This window comes from Opisthorchis viverrini, assembly GCF_000715545.1.
Source record: "Opisthorchis viverrini unplaced genomic scaffold opera_v5_235, whole genome shotgun sequence".
Taxonomy (NCBI): Eukaryota; Metazoa; Platyhelminthes; class Trematoda; order Opisthorchiida; family Opisthorchiidae; genus Opisthorchis; species Opisthorchis viverrini.
Window position 1 is genome coordinate 92,685 of NW_008751887.1, and position 21,829 is coordinate 114,513.

A 21,829-nucleotide genomic window follows, 5' to 3' on the forward strand; every position below is an offset into this window, starting at 1 on the left:
ATCTTCCAACCTTTGCCACCCCGTCTGTGAATAAACTTCGTGCCTATATATTCATCAGCGCACGCGCGAGGGTGATGAGGTGTGTTGTTTAAAACAACAGATTTCATGGTACATATTTGAACCTGATCATGGGTTTGTGCGCGCGCAAAACACTAACTTTTAGACACGTTATTGTTCAAAGAAAGGTACGTCAAAGAGAAGAAAATCGGATCCGGAACTTACGGCGTTGTGTACAAAGTTCGCGACAAGCGAGACAGTCTCGTTTATGCCATTAAGAAAATAACTCTGGAGAGGTACCATTGTCATCAAAAATGACCGAAGGTGATTTAGTTTTGAAGATGGAATCCCGGCTTCCACGATGAGGGAAATTGGAATACTTTTGGAACTAAATATTTATAAGCATCCCAATATAATAGGGTACAGAGCCTATTCCTTGTTCATTGGGAATATGAATGTAGAGTTCATGAGATAATCCACCGCAACCGTCAAATTTCAATCGTCTATGAGTATGCAGAATGGGACCTTAAGCGTTTCATGGAGGAAAACAACTTCAAGAAAACTTCGGAATACTCTTTGTCACATGCAGGATTGCCTATGAGCCTTGTGACGGTAGGATATCTTTCCCTTTTACTTTCCCAGTCATTTGGAAGGCAGCTTTTGAACGCCCTACACTTTTGCCATCAACTCAAAGTTTTTCATCGTGATTTGAAACCTTCGAATCTTTTGCTAACAAGAGAGGGATTCCTCAAACTAGCTGACTTCGGTTTATCCCGGACATACTCTATGTCAAATCGAACCTACTGTCATGAGGTTGTGACACTATGGTATCGAGCTCCGGAGTTAATGCTGGGGGCAAAACAGTACGACGAATCAATTGATACATGGAGTTTCGGCTGTATATTGTACGAAATGGTGAGAGTTTATCTTATTACCATCAATATGAAAAGCAGATAACAGGTGAAGTGCTATTTCCCGGAGACTCCGAAATAGACGAGTTATTTCTGGTATTCCGGATGTTCGGTAATTTTGCGCTGTTAAAGTCTCACAAACGCATAGGTACACCAACAGAGCAAACATGGAAGGGAGTTTCCAAGATGCCGGACTACAAAGAAGTATTCCCGAAATTTAAAGCAACCGGGTTTCAAAAGTGCCGAATCCCACCAGACGCCAAGATTATGTTGCAGGTGAAAGTGTAGTTTCCTGTTGATGAGATTCCGTAAACTCCGTAAGACCTATTTTTGTCGGCAGTACTAAGATCACACTGATTAGTGTAGGATGAAATGTCACGTTTCTGGATTCAACAGCTTTAGTGAAACCCTCCTAGTCAACTTCATGGCACGCTAAACTGTTTCTAAACAAATTGAGAAAGGCAAATACGACACTCCAGGAATTTCCGGGAGAATTAGCACTGAGGTCCCACGGCGAATATCTCTCAAATACGGTTGCTTACAATTGATCCTGACATTAATCCCCGAAAACGGCTGCACCCCAATAACTTCCGACCTCTTTTCAACGGAAAGTCACGAAGGTTTTTCGTTTTCCCATGTCGATTTGAATGTCCGGACTTTACGCGCTTTCCAAGGGATTCATTTAATTAAAAGTAAATTGCCCATGTGGTGACTCATCGCTTTGAACAGAACGTCTCGATGGCGCCCTATAAAAGTAAGTGATTCCACAATTTCCACGTAATTGCTAGTATCGGGATAAACGTCCACTTTGAGATACCCGGCATGGAAGTTGCGCCGCATATGTTCGCGTTTGGGTTAAACTCAGTATCAGTGAGAAAATCCTAAACTTTAGAGCGCGTGTGTACTTTTAGTCTCACAGCGGCAAGCGTGAGCGGCATGCAAGAACTGTTCAAAGAAGCATGTCACAGTTGCATTTTGGATGATATTAAACGTAAACTAGAACAGTTAGCCATGGTCCTGTAAGAGGATTGATCACCGAATCGGTTTATCAGCCAATATTCAGTTTTGATAAAGTGGACAACTGCCGGAGATTTCACTCAAAGGCACCCGAGGGTCAGAATGTATCCAGAAAGCACGGTGCTTGGAATGACCGAAGAATGCGGAAGAGAGTGACCACTTTAACCCGAAGATTACATACTACAAGAGTAGAAACACCCTTCGTGGGACATAAATGTGCAGTGAAAACCATTTCGGCGGTACACTCGGATGCCTCCTGTCAGACGAGAAGAAATAGCCTCTATAATGAAAACAAAACGTCAGTTTTCAGCCAACAAACCATGCACTGAAATGCAGTGGTTCTCATCCCTGTCACCTAGTTCACCGTGAATAAGGAGAATGAAGGCCGAAGTGCTGACAGGAAGTGAAAGCACGTACTAAAGACAGCCTTGATGATACTGATACGCGCAGTACCTCGAGGGCAATAATGGCCAAACAGAAGATCCTCTGCACACAGCGAGCATGTTTCTGATCATGCTGCAGCAATATACACTACACTATTTTCAGCCAATCGTCGGCGCCACAAATACCGGAACCAGTGGGAGCTGCCCTGGCCATCCTAATTGGGGAAGGAATTTCTTCTTTCACCAGTCTGCCGGAATCAATCTAATAAATCAATCGGATAAATCTACAAGCAGGAGGTATGCGTAAGATCCCAGACCACCTCTCAGTGGCACATTACACTGTACAGCAGAGTTAATTACCTTATTTAAAATACTCCGCATTCCTAAAGGATCTGATTTAAGGAGGGCAATATCATTGGTGTAAAAGAAACCCCCAGCTCCAACACCCGATGCCTAGTTGCCATGCTACCTGAAGAAAGCACGAGGGTTGGGGTACTGCCAGGTTGCCCAAGCCTAGACAGGGGAAGTCGAGTGGCAGAGGTCGGGTTCGAACCATGAACCTTCCGGTCAGTAAATTTGCGCTCTAACCACTTGAGCTATCCCGCCCCAAATCATTGGTCTAACCAATGTTCGTAAGCAGAGGCAGGTAAACAAGATACTAACACTACACCGAATACGAAGTTACTGATGGATGGCGACAGAGGACACTCTTGCCTGACAGTGATAGTTCTGGTGAACTAAAAGGAATTTCTGTGATAGACACGCAGGCACATACTTTGAGCAGAAGGGAACCTTACATCGCCAGACGCTGCCGAATTTTCTGACAAGCAAGGGAGTCAAAAGCGGATCTGAGATCTAGAAAAGCGGTCAATGTTGGTCGTCAGAAAAAGCGGAAAAGTTCTAACACTTTTCGTGAGGTGAATATATAATCGATCCAATCCGATCAGGGTGAAATTTGGCTTGATTTTCGCCAATTCGATTCTTCCGATGACGGATCAACCCGTATGGGATGATGCCACGGAACACTTTGGAGGCTATAGACACTGGACTGATGCTCTAATGTTCTTGCACGCATTTTGTAAACGAGAACCACCGTCGGGGCGCTCCATTCTGTCAGCACTTTTCCCCATTCCAGACATTTCAGAATAGGCTCCTCAGATTATCCACGACGTACTCGCCATCTTCTCTGAAGACTTCCGGATGCAAACTGTTTAGGCCGGATGGTTTGTCGCAATAAACCAATGAAATGTCACCCTAGACTTTCGTTGACGATGGCGGATATACTTCCAAGCTCATCCGGGTTTGGTTGATGCTTCCAGGGGTTAGGTTGATGGGGGCCAGCTGAACTGTTCTTCAAAGTGTTCAGCATATAGTTCAAGAAGAGACTCTTTTCAGGGATAGTTGCACTAGCAAGCACCATCCTCCGACCAGTTGATTTGATTAGCCGGGCGAGGATACGACTTTCCTCTGCCATAAAAGCCTTCTCCAGTTTTCGGGCCTCTGAAGTCTCTGGCAGTCCTTCAATAATAAGCGTCTGGTGAATCAGTGCGCGTCATCATGGTCGTTTCTTGCTGGCGTAGTTCTCTTGACTTTACTCAGAGATGCTGATCATAATGAGATCCAATGTTCACTAGGGTGCGCGGGTGACCTAGGACACAGTTTTAGAGACTGTCATTGTTATTCAAATCATATTGTCTCCGTCGAGTACTTGGAGGTTCTCAACCAACTTAAATCAATATTTTTGAGCCACACAGACGCTTTGCAAACAGTGACCCAAATGCCTGTCCATCAACGGGCGCGCTCCAGAGGGTAAGCGAATAGATAAGCTTACCCCCACGATACCATGATCGGAGTCAAGTGGTGTACTCCGAAACGAACAACAGTCTTGTGTCCAAGCTCTCCATCGGCAGCTGAAAAACACATCGTTCAAATGGGTCTGCGATTGGACAGAAACTGGTGGCCGCTGAGTTACACAGCGTAAGCGGTTGCGCTGAATAGAAATGTTGAGGATGTTCATGAAAAAGTCACTCGCCGTTATCTGTGAAGTGAGCAACAAGCCGGAACCGACCACCAAAATGGGCTTTCCAAGGAATTTCTCGGTCAACCTGAGCATTTCTACTACATCCCAGAGTAACGATATCCGTACTTCTCGACCAAACCAACCTTGATAAATCAATAGCTGTCTTTTTCAGCCTCAGGCCCCATCCCTTGGAGCGTACATTGTTACAACAAACGAAACCGTCGACGTGCATTGAACCTGACTACAAGTAGTCGACTACTAACTCTAATCCAGTCCAACAAAGTGCACCCAAACCTGGGGCTAGGCAAAAACTCCACATCGTAGATACCACAAGCCATTGTAACTCAATCACCAGTCATCCAAACAGTAAAGTGGGAGAAGTCTGAGTTCATCCCGGCTAGTTCGAGATGTATGACCGAAGTTGGGTATTGTATGCGTGTTTCGGAGACAAAACACACATTAATCGATAGAGGGATAAAAGCCTCAACAAGGGCTTCCAGTCATCCGCAGCTCAATGCGTGGCAAACTTGCACGCAAACATCGTAGAACACCAACGTCTTCGAACGCGGCAAAGTAATTTCATACGATGCCATGTGAACTGGTTCACCTAGGAGTGACTTCCCAGGGAAAAGCCTGATTAGTATATCCTAAGCGATGGGGACGGTTTGAATAACATCTCTTTTTAACACATGACTAGTATGTCCTAAGCGATGGGGACGGTTTGAATAACAACCAGTCTAAGCAATTTTACTATTAGGTCCATCAGATGGACGAATCTGGACGCGGCCAGACCTAAGTAGTATATAAATACGACCTAACGAATGGGGCAAGAAAATTCACTTGTGTGGACATCAGCACCACTCCCGATTGTTTGGTGACAAGTTAAATCCTTTATCCTGTCGGTAAATTTATAGTCTGGTCAGCATCCATAACTAGAGCATCTGCGTGAAGTAAGTTTGTCTGTCATATACAGTATACGGTGCTGCGGCGCAATCCTCTCGGTGGCATCGAGTAGCATAAAGCGTTCAGCTATAAACTACAGACCCCCAGCCATTGCTTGTCCACCGGAAGCATTGGTTTAGTTTGATTACGTCCGTCCGATGGTATACATGATGTAAATCGTCCTCACTAGATGAGGCTATCACTTTTCATGGGTGATATTACTTACGGTGGTTACGGTAAAACTGGCTGAAACTCTGTTGTTAAACGATCACTTTTGCCGGAATAGCCAACTGAGAACCGTCCAGGTGAGAGTGATAGAGGTCCTTAGTAAATTAGATCTCAATGCAAGCCGAAATGAAAATGAAATTGCAACGCTCGCTACCGTGGACCAAAACGAAGAAAACTGAAGAACTTCTTGCGGAGTGAGAGAAGACTATGAACCGGAGTTTCACTGCCTCCAAATGGTAAAGAGCCCAACTGATGAAAAAATAACACGTCCGACCAAATTCTGGTAGCATGGAGGGTTCATATTTTGATACTACTCAACCAGCCGGCAGCCCGAATGCTAAACGTATGAGGAAAACCTATTCGACTTATTTACTCAGGGCCATCAAGCTGCAAACACCCATCAGCCAGTTAGATTGGGGAATCAGTGGAACAGGACAGTAAGCCTATTAAGCAGTTTGGAACGATACAGTGGAACAAACCTCTCGACCTATTACGTACAATCTGGAAGACAGAAAACGCACCAAGAGTTCGAGAAGGTAACACGATATTCTTTGTATAAATGCAAAATCGGTAAAAGTTGTCGGGTACCATACAATTCCCCTCTATTGAAAACAAGTAAATTTTTCGCCAAGTCAACTAATCGCCTCCCGAAGAATAGTGTAGAATTCGTAGCGGTCGAAGTAAGATTGGTCTGGAGTTTGCTGCAAGACAAACTCAGGAATGTCACCGATAGAACTCGCCACCGCATGGACTGCTTGCAGACTCCACCAAAGCCCTCGACTCATTCAATGGGAAAGCATTGTAGATCGCAATATGAAATCTTGGACATCCGGGTCTACGCGTGAATGGAGACCTGCGCAACTAAGTTAAACAGCTTGGAGGTTGATAGAAACGCGCAGCTAGTTTGCCAACCTCCAGCATTCCTGTTCAACCTCTAATTTAAGACCAACTGCTCAAGTGTGTTAAGCTTACCAGTTCAATATCAGTTGAGTGGTTATTTATTGTTTGAAGTTCTTCCGGATCAATAATGTTGTGAAACTCCAAAGTCAGTAGGCTTCACTTAGAAGCGAATTACACCGGCTAACCATAGCCCTTGGTACGGTGGCAGCTCGAAGTGGTTTCGATAAAATGGTCATAAGACACAGGTCTTTTACCAGCCTGTATCTGAAAACCTCGAGGTTGTGTGGGTATACTGTGCAAATTTCTCGCCCAACAGTACACTATTTACAAGCCTCGTACTTCGCGTGCATTACTAAGGCTAGAACGGTATGTAGCCGCCTTGAGGTGTATGGAGCAATCAGGACTCGCGCATAGATACTAAACTTACATTATACAGAACGAGTGTGTTGCCTCCGCTTGCATACAGCAATAGAAACTGGACGAAATACAGGGATTTTCGGATATCCGACCAATCTTAACTGCAGTACATGCGCGATATTCTTGGGCTCAAGTGAACAGACCACCAACATCCAAGTTCTCTTAAGTATGAATTTTATTAGAATTGAATAGTCTGACACATAACCAAGAACGCCATCTAAGACGAATGACCGGAACTTCCAACAGAAGACAACTTATCTATCGTTCACTGAATAACAGAATTCAAAATAAGGGACACCCTGAAATTTCACTACTGGCTTGCATTTAAGATCGACCAAAGCCCAGAAGACGGATACATGCGCGGGGGCGAGATTCGAGGGATGAGGTTTCTCAAAGCTGCAAATAGTCAGCCAGTTGGAAGGGGCCCAACTTCCCTAGTGTAACCCGGACCATACGGACTTATGCATCATTTGCAGGCAAAGCAACGAATATTGCACTATTGGTTTAACTCGACATCTAGTTAAACTGGATAGTTTCGGTGAGCGAGTTAATGATGACGCGGAATTTAGAAATATACCTGGGGTCACTCGACATCAGTTAAACTGGATAGTTTCGGTGAGCGAGTTAATGAAGAACGCGAATTTAGAAATATACCTGGGGTCGTTGCCTAATTTGAAAGATACCTGATCAAGTCGCAATTTCGTATCGAAACAACGGACAAAATTAAAACCAAGCAATCTTCGATGTGGATGTGCAATTTGGAAGATGGAGATAACGAAAGATAACGAAGTCCAACTTCCACTATTGAGGATATGTGACCGCCGCTGCGTCTGGCAGGACACCCGGCAAGGTATAGCCAACAACCTAAATCAATGGCCCTTTCGTTATCATTTTCAGTCAAAATGTCCGAACGAGTGTTTGTTTGGGGGTGCGGGCACCATGGAAAGGTTGCGATAGAGTACCAACAAGTTTCTTCTCTCTTAAATGCTTTTCTTCCATGTTTGGGCTATTCATATTGCATCTTCCCTGGTTGTAAGGCAGTGAGCAATGAGTCAGTAGTGGTGTTGACAACGAAAATGACATGGCAGGTGACACATTCGGATTTGAGATATGGATGGTCACATAGATTCCAATCGATTGTAGATCCCTTGTAAACGACGGAGTCGGTCGAGATGTTTTGGGCACAGGGAACCACTGCGTATCACGCGATGTACATGTTTTGGCGCTTGCGGCATTTCCAGTACGTCAGCCCAGAGAGTGCCTTAGAGCAACCAACCTCCTGGGGCGAAGTCTACAAAAAGCACGGCTCCGCGGAAGAAAGACATGCCAGTTGAATCGAAAACTTATAGCCGACGTCCAAACGATGATAAAGATCAGATAGCAAGACTTTCTGACTCCGGTATCTTTGCTGTCAGTTATGCGATACATCCTCTCGTCTGCCGCCTCTCTAGAGTAGGCTATTAAATCGAATGTACTTCAGCGTTAGCGAACTGGAGGTAGATTCTCACAAGCCGTATGCGACTTAATGAATTTATGCAGGTGTCCAATGGGTAGACCACTTTAGATCCATGTCGGATGCCAACCAAACACACGTATATACCAAACCCGAAGCGAAAAACAATGGTTTCTCACAATCGGTCGTAATAGTACGCGCTTGATCCTCAAAAGACATCAAATCAGAGGCTCACTATAGAAATAAGCTCAGTTTACGGCCAGGAATAGGGACTATGTGTCCTTGTACAAACGAGTACTACCTAAAGAACTCTGGCCCCCACCGGGTCACCTAGGATTTGGTGATCCACAATAAATTCGAACTTCCTCCGGAAAAATTCACTCTAAAGACCACATACCTGGCTATTCGAATGATTCAGAAATGGGAATTAGATGCTCATCTCATGAAACGGGAACCTGACTACATCTAGCGGCTGTGCTAATGATGAGTTCCCGCCGACACTAATCCGATCAGGCATTCGCTCACATGTGCTGCCGGGTGGTCGGTGTGAGTTCCACTGAACCGTCGATCATCGGAAATTTGGCAGTCTCTGGTGAGCAAAGGTATCCCTCCAAAATTTATATCCGCATTGAAGGCACTGTATGCGAACTCCTGTGGGCACGTACGAGTATACGGGAAGTTCCTGCCTTTACCACATCAGTGGTGCAAGACAAGGCTGTCTCGAATTTCCTGTTCAACTTTGTTATTGATATGCTGGCTGAAATTTCTCTGCCTGCTTCTGAAACATCGGGAGTCTAACTGCTCCCGGGACGTCCTCTCACAGACATTGAGTATGCGGACGATATTGCTCTCCTTGGTTCAGGTCCTTCCCAAATGCAAATCATTTTAAATGGCCTAAATAACTGCCGCACAGATTGGCATGCGCTTCATACCTGCAAAGTGTGAAGCGCTGCTAGAATACTGGGTGGGATCAAACCCAAACCTCATGCTTGCAGGCGAGCCAATCGACGTGTTACATAAATGTTTACCTGGGCAGGTGTATAAGTTCCGGTAGATTGGCTGGAGATGAGATTACATCTCGAATAAAAAAGAACCAGCAAGCTTTTGCCAACCCCCAACACCAATGGCCCAAACGTGACGTAAGTTTTTCTGTCAAGAGAAGAGTTTACACCGCGGTGGTGGTTTATGGATCAGAGACGTGGTCCCAGCGCACACAGGACATACGGAAGATGTCAGTGTTTGACGATCGGTGTCACCGAAGCATTTGACGGATCTGATGGGAACGTCGGATTAGTAATGCTGAGGTACGCCAGATGGTCTTCGGAAGAAGGAACTCACCTCCGATAGATGAATTACACACGCCCCAGAGGTTACACTGGTTAGGACATGTACTCCGCATGCCAGAAAATCATCTGCCTCATAAAGTTCTTTTTGCCCAGCCCTGTGCTGGGTGAAGGCGACCGACAGGTGGACAGTATATGATCAGGCAACGAGGTACGAAAACACTAACCAGTAAACTTAGTCGGGTCAGCCCCTCTGGGTGGGGAGCCCGGGACTAAGATCACCAATGAGTAATGACATTGGCAGAATCGGCCCAATCGTGCATTTAGTGACTAATGCATCAAATCTATCACCTACAGTGCGTAGCCACCCAAGTTCCGAACAAACTGAACATGCCTTCGCCTCCAAGGCTTGGTTGTATGCCCCACATTCCCATTTTCTCGTGACCTAAACTGTAGCAGGTGGAACCAATTTACCCGTTGTACATGGTTTAAAATGAATTGAATTGAGATCAACTATCCAGACCCCGTTACAATGGCAAAGAGAAGAACAAAGTGGAAAATATGCACCGATGGCACCATAACACGTTTCTGCAACTGGTAAATGCCTTAAGAAGTAGGACAGAGACTAGATTTGGCCTCTATCAGTCCTATACTAGCTCCAAGATACGAGACTTTGCCGCTGAAAGATGAGGTATAAAAAAAGGAGACATCTGGCCACTGGCACTTAAGGATCTCATTCAAAGGAGCAAGCCGAGATCATTCATATGGTACGTAAGAAACTGGGCTGGTCCGGACAAATGTTCCCGGAACCAGATGATGAGCTTGGGAGGAAAGTCCTCAATCCAGGCCCATTCATCATTATCGACAGCATGACATCAGTGTTCAACACCGATGCTTCGCCGCCGTACAACCGGTTAAGGTGTGGCATTAGGGGGCAACCGCTTGTGCCGTCGAGCCATTGAAGCTGGTTCCAGCTGCCACGGTTTCATCATCATCACCATCGACAGCATGACATCACTGTTCAATACCGATGATTCACTGCCGCACAACCATGACTTGGTTGAAAGCCTTATTGTAAAGAAAAGAGTAAAGATGGACGGGAAAAGGACTTAGTGCTAGCTTAACACAATCATTCCGAGGTGCCTACACTTCCAAACACTCATTCGGGCAATCCGGATAGAAACTGACAACAAGGACGCCACTGACATCGGTTAGAAGCCATATCTTGTTGTTGTTGTAGTGTCTCCAACAAAGCACAGTGAGGATAACGCGGTTCCAATCCTGGAAGGCGATAGCACCGACAGCAACCAAGCGTTTTGTGATCTCCTTCATACATCTCTGCCAGGTCAGGGGTTGGCCACATCTCCGTTTACGCCACTCTGAAGTGGGCATGGGAAACAGCACTCTCTTCGGCAAACAATGGTTCGGCATACGTAACACATGTCCCAACCAACGCAGCTTCTGGTGCTGGACACACTCTTCAATGGGAGTACCGTTGCAAAACTGAAAACTCGCTTTCTAACTGCCTCGTTACGGATACGCCGACATCAACCCGCACGAGCTATGGTTCTGATAGAACGATTCTCGAACACACGAAGGCGTCTCAGTTCCGCTGCCAGAACAGGCCAATTCTCACAGCCATACAAAACAACTCGTACTGTAGGTTGATAAACACGTCCCTTGAGATTCAGGGATACACCGTTTTGACGCCATAGTAGTTTCAAATTAGCAAGTGCGTCCCGGGCCTTGCGAATTCGTGTATTCACCTCATATGTCGTGCCACAGTCAGAACTAATACAACTTCAAAGATCGGTAAAGCGCTCCACAAATTCGAGTACTTCTCCCTGGATTGTAAGTGGCGTATTAAGTGACCGCATGTCCAGGAACATGACCTTACACTTTGTGGGTGAAAAGTGCATACCAAAGGACGGCATGACTTTGGTCAGCTCATTCAAAACCACCTGCGCCTTCTACTCCTGTTCGAAGGTGAGAACGATGTCATCTTCGTACTCCAGATCGACAAGGTTTTCTTCATAGGCTATGCGAACACAGGGTTTGGGAGGCCTTCCAGTGTTTGTCTCATAAGTTCATCGATAAGGAAGTCAAATCGGAATGGAGAGAGTAGACACCCCTGACGGACACCGCTTTGTGTGCGGAAGCCTTTGGAGAGCTCGCCGTATACTCTCATGCCCTTAACTCTGAGAATACAAAGACCTTATTAAGTCCACGAACTTCCGGGGCATTCCTCGGTGGGCAAGCGTGTCAAGATGAACAGACCGGTCAACCGAGTCGAATGAGCCTTGGAAATTCAGAAATACCAGGATTGTATGTCGCTTAAACGTAGGACGTTGTTCTAGCACCTGACAAAGTGAGACGATTTGGTGAACGCAACCCCTACCAAGCCGGAATCCCACTTGCTGCTCTCGAGTCAGTGTTTCACGAGCCAGCGCAAGGTGACGAAGCAAAATTGACGCCAACAGTCTCGTTACGACCGGGGTCAAGCTGATCCGCCTGTGGTTGCCAGACTAAGTGCGAGCCCCTTTTTTGAAAATGGGCACTATCATGGACTCTCCCCAGTTATCTGGGACAGATTCCTTTTCCCAGATGCAATCAAACAGATCAGCCAAGCGCTGACTGAGGACTTCACTCCCATCTTTGAACAAAGTGGGTGGGATGTTATCCGGACTAGAGGCGCTCAAGAAAACATTTGCAGTTATAAACCTTCGAGACCGTAGGGGGTTCCACGTTCACTGTCCAGGGTTTTATGTCACATGTGGGTTCCAGACAGGTGCCAGCTGGTGGCCATGATACTTGTTGTCAGAAGTATTCAGCTCAACGGTTGAGGCGTTCTTCTTTATTCGAGGTAGTCACTCTCTCCCGATCCTTGGTGGTTTCACTCACAGGTGGTTTCCAGGGCCCGGTCACACGGATCAACTGAAATAATCTTCGGATATTACCGGCTTTCTGGGCCTCTTCCATTTCTTTGGCTTTTTGTGTCGACCACACTTCATGGCTGGCTTGCACGCTCTCCTTCACTCGACGACTGATAATTCGTCGCATCGAGTTATGTCCGGGCCAGCTGGGATACTTCTCCGAGATTTAAGCGGTGCCACCGTTCGGTTTGATATCCAGTGATTGAGTGCGCCTGGTGGTGCCGTGCCCCAGGCGAAATTCCTAGCACTATGCAAAGCGGTGGCAATCACGTCCCAGTATGCATGCACATCTGATAGTGGAGGATTTGGAAGACTCTAGAAGACGAATCCGGTAAGTTCGTCAAACATCAGAATCTGCAAATCTTCCAGTTGCCGAGCGATTTGTCCGCACCTTACACGGCCCCGGAAAACGTAGGGAATCCCCAAATGTGTTCCAAAACGACCGGCAGTCTGTTATTGATCCACGCCATCGGTAGCTGATGGCAATGTGGTCAATTTGAGCTTTTGTCCGGCCTGCCGTTGGACCGCGTCATGTGGTCAGACGACTTCGGCCATTTCGGAATTTAGTATTGCATAAAAAGCCTGCGATCAGCACACAGCTAAAGCAATCATTCACCATTGTTCGTAGGTACCAAGTCGAATCCATGTCGACCTCCTAATTGAGTCTCAGATAGGCTAAGCCTGCCCACTTGTGCATTCAAATCTCCGGCAACCACCACGACGTCTGAGCTTTTAGCTCGCCGCACCAGAGCATTCAGGGCATTATAAAACCTGTTTTTGACGGCGTCGGAGCTACAATCGGTCGGGGCGTAGGCAGACACGATAAACAGACATCTGTCTACTTGCCACTTGTGAGACTATTTCACAGACGTTGCCAGACGAACCGCACAGAGGCGACTATCAACAGGTATCCAGTCAAGTAAGGATACTTCCGCCCCTGCACATCCCACCGCAGCAGCCTCTGGGTCACCAGAGCAGCGCAGCCGGAAGCGAGTGGAGACTGACAGGGCGGTTGACTCAATCACTGTGCTTGCATTCTTGTTTCTGAGACAGAGCATACATCAATGCCAAGCGAGTCCAGTGTGAGTACAAGAGCAGCTTGTTGTCCTGCTTGCTTCAAAGTGCATACATTGAAGGCGGCCAGATAGGCAGGCTGTCGATGCCTGAAGATTGATTTGATGGCACCTGACGATGCAGGTGCCATGTGACGAGCAGATGTTGTACGTAAAACCGATGCAAGACGAACGGAGTCATCGGACCTAAGTGCTGGGCCTACAAGGAGAGAGTTATTAATGGGGTGGGGAGAGAGGGAAGTAAAAGTATGTTGAAGAGGAAGAAGGGAGGCGTCGGCAGTAGCCAGCTTTCACTTACCTGCCCTGCTGTATGCAGCAAGTGAGGAGACCCGGCTGATGGCATCACGCGATGACCGATGTGGTATGAGGGTATTGTTAGTTGTGAATGTCATGGTTGTACGACAGCTGGGATACTGCGAGGGCGTCCACACCTAGACAGGGGAACGATTAGGGTCCTCAACCAAAGCCTTTGGCTAAAAGCCTAACCACAAGGCAGCGATGTTTGGCGGGAAATGCAAATGCATTACCATTTCTACGAAACAAGTCACCACATGTTCAAACCCCCAACCTAGAGGACCAGGAGACTGTTCGTCAGACCTCTAGCCGTTGACCAACCTGGTATGAGAGACCCTATGAGCGTCGCGCGGACAATCCCTAGTGTAACTCAATGGGTCGATGAGGTGCGCAAACCGTCACACCACGGTAAGGTCCAGTCTCTTTGTGATGGAGTACCTCAAGGGTCAACCTGAGACCCGTTCTCACACCATAAGCTACTGAGCTCGGAGGAGCAGTCGGATCTAGTGCAATAGTATTTGCTGACGACGAATATATCAAGTGGCCATAGCACTAAACGAGTGAGCCTCAATGATAAGCTACCATGGTGCCAGAGGCTAGCATACAGTCCTTTAACGACGGTCTCCAAGTGGCAATTTCCACTGTGTGCACGACTTGGGACTTAGGAGAGCAGACACTAGGTACCAATTGATCAAGACCCAGAAGGCTTTTCGTTCGCTGCAGGTGATCCGTACTGACCGCGCGTATCTTTCCCATAACTATTTCGAGAGTGATAATGACACCCGTCCATGAACTGCCAATGAATAGAACATGCATACTAACCCTCGCCCATAGGAACGCAAAGGGAAAATTCGGAACACGCCCCATCAGGACACTTGAGCACACAGCTAAAACCTCACATCCTACTCCAAAACTGCATGCTCGCCGACCTAACAGGAAATCATGTTTGCCATACTTTTAGGCGCATCACCCACACAGAATGCAACCTCCGCGGGAAATCAATGCCGCCTCGAAATTCCAGTTGAAGGTGGAAATGCTTTTGCGGATGACGAACCCGGTAAAAAGTTAGCCACCATGGTTGCCCTTGACGATGGTGGAGACAGCGCACCAATAGAGTTCCCACACACCTCAAATAAGAAGGGAAACCGTCTCCAACACTGGACACATCCATCATTAATCAACCCCATCAATGTAGCAGGAACGATTCAACTAGTTCAGCGTGAACCTCCAAGATGCTACTTTCATCGGATGTATAAGGGTCTAATGTTTCAAGTGTTTATCAGTCGGTCATATTCGGGGATGGGTGCCTGTTTAGATAAGAAAAACCCACTAAACCCTTCAAGCATTGTTTGTGTCATGAAAAGGTCAGTCCCTCCTACCAGACTGGGCGAACTCGCATTAACCCTGCAGAGTACCCATCTTACCACTCTATCCACGAACAGTGAAGGAAACGGTTGGTAGTAATCCACACTAAGTAACACGATAGGTAACCAAAGGATTGGCCACGGAATGTCTTCATAAGCGACAGCACGTAGCTGTCGTACGACCGTCATTGAAATGGAGCCGTATATTGAGAAAATGAGTGGGACGTAGGGCCACAAAAATGAGGGGCTCAGATCACCAGTCTAGCTGGATTAAAACTGAACGCCGAAAAGTCAACTGAAACCAACGTTCTACCTAACTCTAGGTTCCTGCCACTCAGAAACAGACAAGGAAAAAGGCACCCTTCTCCACGGTACTGGATCCGCACCTCAAGTGAAGTACTTGCTGCATCGCCCAAAACCTGCTTCCTCATCATTTTCTTGTGAATTACATGATTCTCGCTAGAGTTGTGAGACAGTGGTGGTCAGATAGTTGACACTCCGAGATCTTACGTCGTTCGTTCAGCCTTTCGATACCCAGCTGCCATGCCACTCGAAAGAAACACGAGGGCTGAGGTCCTGGGCACGACCATACCACAATTAGAGCGAATTAGCAAGTATGGTCCGTTAGGTCCCTTGCGTTGAATACACCCAACGTTACCACCAGTGTAAGTGCAGTATCCGTGGTGTGTAGTGCTTCACAAGCCGTTTCAACTCTTAGAAGCACGTTTCTTGGGCACCACTGTCCGCGGAGATTTTGGAAGGCCCAGTATTAAATAAACGGTCGAACAGCCGTAACTCTTTGGGTGCCTAGCTGCCATGCCACCCGAAGGAATCACGGGGACAAGGTTGTGCAAGCCTAGACAGCAGTCTAGATGCCGGGGCGGAGATTGAGCAAGAGACCTTCCGGTCAGTAATTTGGCGCCTTAACCAGATGTATCTGACGCCAAGCTGATTATGTGCTAACATGGTATCTCAGAAATAGATAGGTAAAGAAATGTGTAATATACCCAATTCAACAAATTCCAGGTTGCATCTCAGATCAAACAACGAATTCGTTCCAGGTGTCGGTGTTCGGTTCATTTCCTAACTAGTGTCCTTCCGTATGCACCAAACCGAAGAGGCCCTTTAATCAGCTAGAGGAACGAAATATAAGATGACGCCAGGTCTGGGGGCGCATCTGTCCGAATTGGCCAGAGTGGCTGTTTTGAAACAAACACGAGATTTTGCTTCAGGAGCTGAGTTGTGGATCCGCCGGGAGTTTGCCGAAAGCGTAATAACGAAATTTCACTACTGGTACGGGACATATTCAACGCATAGCTTCGCTTCTTCACACAGTCAGGCGTGGAGTCATGCAGAAGACTAAAAAACCAGAACATAGAGCAGTGCACGATTCATGCTGTTACATCTGTCAGCAGAAAACCTCATTGCGTGTCTGGATGACCAACTATGAAATTCCATAGTGCGCCTGAATTGTCACCTCAAAACCATAGGATATTCGGGTTTTGGTTTTTAATTTCCGAGACTGTATATAGGAGTCGCAAACACTTGTGTAACTTGCCCTACCGATTCTTTCAACTTCAGGGCGCCTTGGAGATGAATCCGCGGAAAAGGTCGACAGTTGGAGAACTGAACAGAGCAACTTTTCTACAGAATGCAATACTTACACCTTTGTATTATTACAGAAGTCACTAGAGGTTTTTCCAATAAATTTATTGTATACTCAAACCGCCTTCGCAGCCTTGCTTAAATAATCGGAATACTCCACGAACAGATGTTTGCTTGATGGCGCAACATTCCACAGGTCCGGCGTAAGATACTCGTAGGTCGCCCGGATGGCAGCGTATGTTGCTTTTGCTGGAAGAGATGATTTAATAGGGTGAACGCAACTCACCGAAATTTCCAAGGGTAGCAGTCTGACCACGTGAGCTTGTGTACACATCTTCAATACCGGCCATTTGAAGCAGCTTCTTCGGGACGGGTGCTCCGACTACTCCCGTTCCACGTGGAGCGGGGATCAGCCGTACGGTGACCGATCCGCATTTACCGGTGACTTTGCAAGGAACAGTATGGGGCTTCCCAATCAGGTTACCCCAATAACCTTTCCTCACAGGGATTACCGACAACTTGGCTTGAATGATGGCGCCTCGGATTGCCGTGGCAACTTCTTTTGCACACTTCACACCCAAACCAACGTGACAAAGGTTGTCACCCATTGCCACGATCGCCTTGAAACGTGTGCGTTGACCGGCACGCGTCTGTTTCTGAACAGGCATGATTTTTAGAACTTCATCTTTCAAAGCAGAACCCAGCAACGTGGAAATAATTTCAGCCTCCTTTATCGGAAGACTGAACATGTATATCTCCTCGAGAGTGGTCACCTTTTTGTCCGCGACCAGACGTCCGAGTTGCGTAACTGGCTTCCACTCCTTAGCAGCTGCACCACGCGCCCGACCCCGTCCACGACCGCGACCTCTACCTCGCCCCCGGCCACCAAATGATCCACGAAAGCCTCCTCGACCTGAATCCATCGCGCAATGTAAGTTCACCACGCTCGCAGAAACGAAAGTGAATCAAGGTCACAGCTATTAGTGCGATTCAACAAAATAATGTCTTGGATCATTTGCTGAACACGACTGAGAAGGATAACATGAGAAAATTTACTGAATTCAACTTCACGCACATAGGTGCACGACGGGACATCGCGCTGTGACAGAGCACAAAAAATAACCCCGTTCGATATGCTATTAGCCGTTGTCTAATGAAGGGAGCCTTAGTAACCAAACAAAATTAGGCCACGTGGTTACGAGAGACTGTTGCTTCCCTCCTTTAGAAGGTGCTCAGTCTCCGCACGATGGAATTGAATTTTCGGAAAGTATGGCGTGTCGCTGATGGACTAAAGCAGTCGGGCAACTGAGCTCAGAGTACCAGTCCAAACTTTTGACCTCCATTTGCGCTTCCTGTGGTCTCAGCGATGCTTGGAAAATATTCATCAGACCTTTCCGCCATAGGTGTGATTACTTCAGTTGACAGCTGCAGAAATATGAACATACATTAAGATGGCTTTTGGTTTGAGCACCATCTTGGCTGGATTGATGCACAGGATGGAGGTGTTCGCCCAAGCTTCCAGGGCCGGGTTTGTTCCTGTCGTTTAGCAGCTTCCGTTCAACTGAAAGACACAAGCGGATAAAACTCTTCAAGTTCCCTGCTCGCGGAAGCAATCTTGCCATCGTGAGGACTCGAATAAATAGACCTCTAAAAGCCCTTGAAACTGGGTGCCAGATGAAGCGTCAGCAACCATTGGAATGAGATTATTTCGTGCGCCAACTATTCCGAATGAGAAAACTTGCTGCCTAGTAAAGGTATGCGTTCTGAACTTGAAAATCTTACCATATCCATGCCGTGTTAGTTGGGTCAGCGGTTGGGAAAAACTTGCTAAAACAGGGCCTAAGTAAGCACTGGACCCCCCTATAGGTGGCGATATCCCAGGAAAAAGAGGTCCAATTCCGCGAGACACGTTTTTTAGACAACGAATCTGAGGCCGGCACTATTTTAGCGGCAGCTGTGTAGCGCTGGGGACACCAAGTTTTTGGTTGCGAGATGACTTGAGGGTGACCTTCTTCAGAATGTGTCCCATATTACCCAGTAAGCTAGTGAAGCTAATATGCCTGTGGACGTCGGGCGATATGCAGTCATTGGTTTTGTAGATTGGCGTTAAGGGCGCTGACATTTAAACTTATGGGAGTTTTCCTCAGTCGAGTGACTGATGAAACACCAGATAGAAGTACTTTGCCAGTGTGATCAAGGTTTAGCTTGAGATCCTTGGGTGAACCTTGTACGACCTCAACGCGCCGAAGGGGTTTGTTTTGTGTTGGAGCCACTGTCTTCCACCGTGATGAGCAATTTGGCTGGAGGCAGTTTCTTGTAATATCTTTGCAAATTTAGATGTGTCGAGCTCGCTGTGGCAGAATACAGGAATGCATACTCTTGTCTGTAGGCTTCAGATACCACTGTTGGGTCACTCGTTGGTTTTTTGTTTCTCTCTCTGAAGCAGAAGAAGGCTGACTTATTTGCCGGTGGTGTCTCATGTACTTAGCACATTTTTATTTCGCGGGACGAAGTCTAGTATCATGAGTTCCATTGGCGGGATCCCGCTCTACAGCGACTACGAGTTTTATGAAATGCGATTTCATTGCTGTATCAACTGTAGCTATCTTTTTCACAATCAGTTGGTACCTCTCTTCCAGATGACGCCACATACTCTTAGTCAGCACTTTGTCTGTCCGAGTGTGCGCTGGTTTCTTGGGATGAACATCGCGATGACCACACGGATTTTTAGGAAAAGTGTACCGTATAACTCTATTACTGGGGCTTGTCCCATTCTAAATTCCTCAAGGAATTTACCCATTTCTGGCAAAGGGTTATTGCAGAAATTTCGAATCCACTTTCGGGAGTCCGGGATCCTGACCCAGTAGCCGGCGGAATGATAAGTCAGTTCACAGTGGTCATTATGTTCCAGTGGAACTTGGAATAATACTTCAACGAGCTGCCTTTCTTTGGTGGTTACCATATCCAACAGGAATAGTAGTTTGCCTGCGCCGCGCCCGGTGGGTGACACGAAATTTCGAGTCAAAGATTTCTGTAGGAGGACCCACGTCCACCAGGCCCGATGCGCTGAAGTTCTATTCTGGAGGCTCTGAGAGCGTCAAAATCACCTGCCAGCAAGAGATGCGTAGAGTTGCAACTGGAGGAGAGTTGCTCAAGTGACACTATGGGGGACTAGCTATCTTCCGGCGGATTCGAAAGTCAACGATAGACCACACGATATTCTCAGTGCGGGGAGTAATTCTCAAGTAGTAGTAGGAGCCTCAATAATCAAGCTTCGGATGCCATTGAATTTGCTCCAGATATTGATGTCAACACAAGCCAAAACAATATTCATATTACTGACCCGCCCTTTTTCTAAACGCCACAAGTGCACGTAATGTTTCACGAGAATATTTATGGAGCAGCCAGCTAAATTCCATTTGTCGTGTCGCAACAAAAGACGCAGCAGAAGCAGGAATCGTTTGAGCTTTCGTTGGATGGTTCTTACCACGAAACCTCACTGCGGAAGCATTAGCCAGTTTAACGTCTTGAGAACGTAAGAATGACGTTTGCACATTTGGAATACCGCGATTCGTTACACCCACGCCATATATTAATTATAATTAACGGGTTCCTACTTACTCTTGTTCGGCCTTTATAGCGTCATTTGTGGTCTTCCAATCGCCGACGATATTTCGGCAGACCTGGTATCTCCGCATACACGAAAAATTTCATCTGTGAATAAATAATACCAGCTGGTCTTTAAATCAAAGATGGTGTAGCATGATCACCCAGTGTAGAAAGTTTGTGAGATACCGAATACTATGCAAGCGAGCACGGAGCAACGAACAGTTAATTGGTTTTTATTTAGCTATCGCATTTTGAAGCCTTATCAGGGAAATTGCAGTGGATCGTTATTAGATTCTCCGTATTGGCACTTACTGTCCAAGATGCGTCATAACTTTGTCCCCATGTCCTGTGATTCGGCTCGCGGTTCAAATAGGGTTATTTACACGCTGGTAGTTCTTGCTCATAGGCTGTGTCCTAGATTCATAACGGGCTGAATAGGACAACAAGTGTGCCAATCTTTGTTTTGTTTCGCCGCATCAGCTGCATATGCTTCGTATATTATATATTCAGGATTGAGATGAACGAAACACAAGGAAGCAGTTTTGAGGAGTGGGTTGCCATAAGCCAGCTATAGACCACGGTGTGTTCTGTTCTGTATGGACCTGACAGGATAGCCATGTATGTACTTGTCCAGAGTGAATTTTCACGGATTCACGGATTGATACAGAGGCTCGAGGCTTTTGCCCAAGTTTTTCGGGTCGGTTTTGCTCTTGTCGGTCAGTGAAAGTCGTTCATCTTAAAGGCACAATTGGAAAACTGGTGTAGCACTGCTCTTTACGTTCCCAGCGCGGGGCAGTATGCTTACCAGTGCGAGCATTCGCATAAATAAATGTCTAATTGTACTTTAAACCGGGTTCTAGAAGGAGCGTGGACAACCGTCGGAGGAAGGTCATTCCACACACCTACTACCCGAAATGAGAAAAAGATTTGTCTAATGGATGTGTGTGTCCTGAGCTTGAAAATTTTCTTACTATGTCCCCGCCGGGTGTTTGCTGGGTCAAAGGTGAAAAACTTGTTTGCCAAGCTTTGTTCAAACAGGACATAAGTAAAAATCAGGTCCCATCGTATGCGACGGTACTCCAGGAGAAGGAGATCAAGCATCGCAAGACGCGTATCGTAGTCCGTGGATTTGAGGCCGGCAACCATTCTCGTAGCGGCCCGCTGGGCACGCTCAATAAGGGTGACGTCTTTCGTGCGTCCTGAGTAGACAACTTGGTTGGTGTACTCAAGGAGCGGTCTAAGTTCGGCCCCATAGGGTATTTGGAAGTCCACGATAGTAATACGGGAGAAGGTGCGACAGATCAACCGTAAAATGGTGAATGCCTTTCGGGCCGATTTCTCATGGTGCAGTGAGAAGGACAAGTTTGGGGAGACCCAGATACCCAAATCCTTTTTGGCAT

At 46.8% G+C, this 21,829-nt stretch overlaps 3 protein-coding genes across 3 annotated transcripts; 2 read left to right on the forward strand and 1 right to left on the reverse strand.

The window, feature by feature from the left end:
* Positions 1-358: 358 nt before the first annotated feature.
* T265_08660 (hypothetical protein) lies at positions 359-2,866 on the forward strand (the record flags this gene model as incomplete). Its single annotated transcript, XM_009174531.1, has 5 exons — positions 359-417; positions 459-912; positions 951-1,020; positions 1,057-1,184; positions 2,711-2,866. The coding sequence occupies 5 exons, from the start codon at positions 359-361 to the stop codon at positions 2,864-2,866; spliced, it is 867 nt and encodes a 288-aa protein (XP_009172795.1).
* Positions 2,867-14,177: 11,311 nt separating this feature from the next.
* Positions 14,178-18,521, forward strand: T265_08662 (hypothetical protein; the record flags this gene model as incomplete). The annotated part of the gene is made up of 3 exons (XM_009174533.1): positions 14,178-14,259; positions 14,813-15,304; positions 18,316-18,521. The coding sequence occupies 3 exons, from the start codon at positions 14,178-14,180 to the stop codon at positions 18,519-18,521; spliced, it is 780 nt and encodes a 259-aa protein (XP_009172797.1).
* T265_08661 (hypothetical protein) lies at positions 16,936-17,743 on the reverse strand (the record flags this gene model as incomplete). Its single annotated transcript, XM_009174532.1, has 2 exons — positions 16,936-17,069; positions 17,107-17,743. The coding sequence occupies 2 exons, from the start codon at positions 17,741-17,743 to the stop codon at positions 16,936-16,938; spliced, it is 771 nt and encodes a 256-aa protein (XP_009172796.1).
* Positions 18,522-21,829: the final 3,308 nt, after the last annotated feature.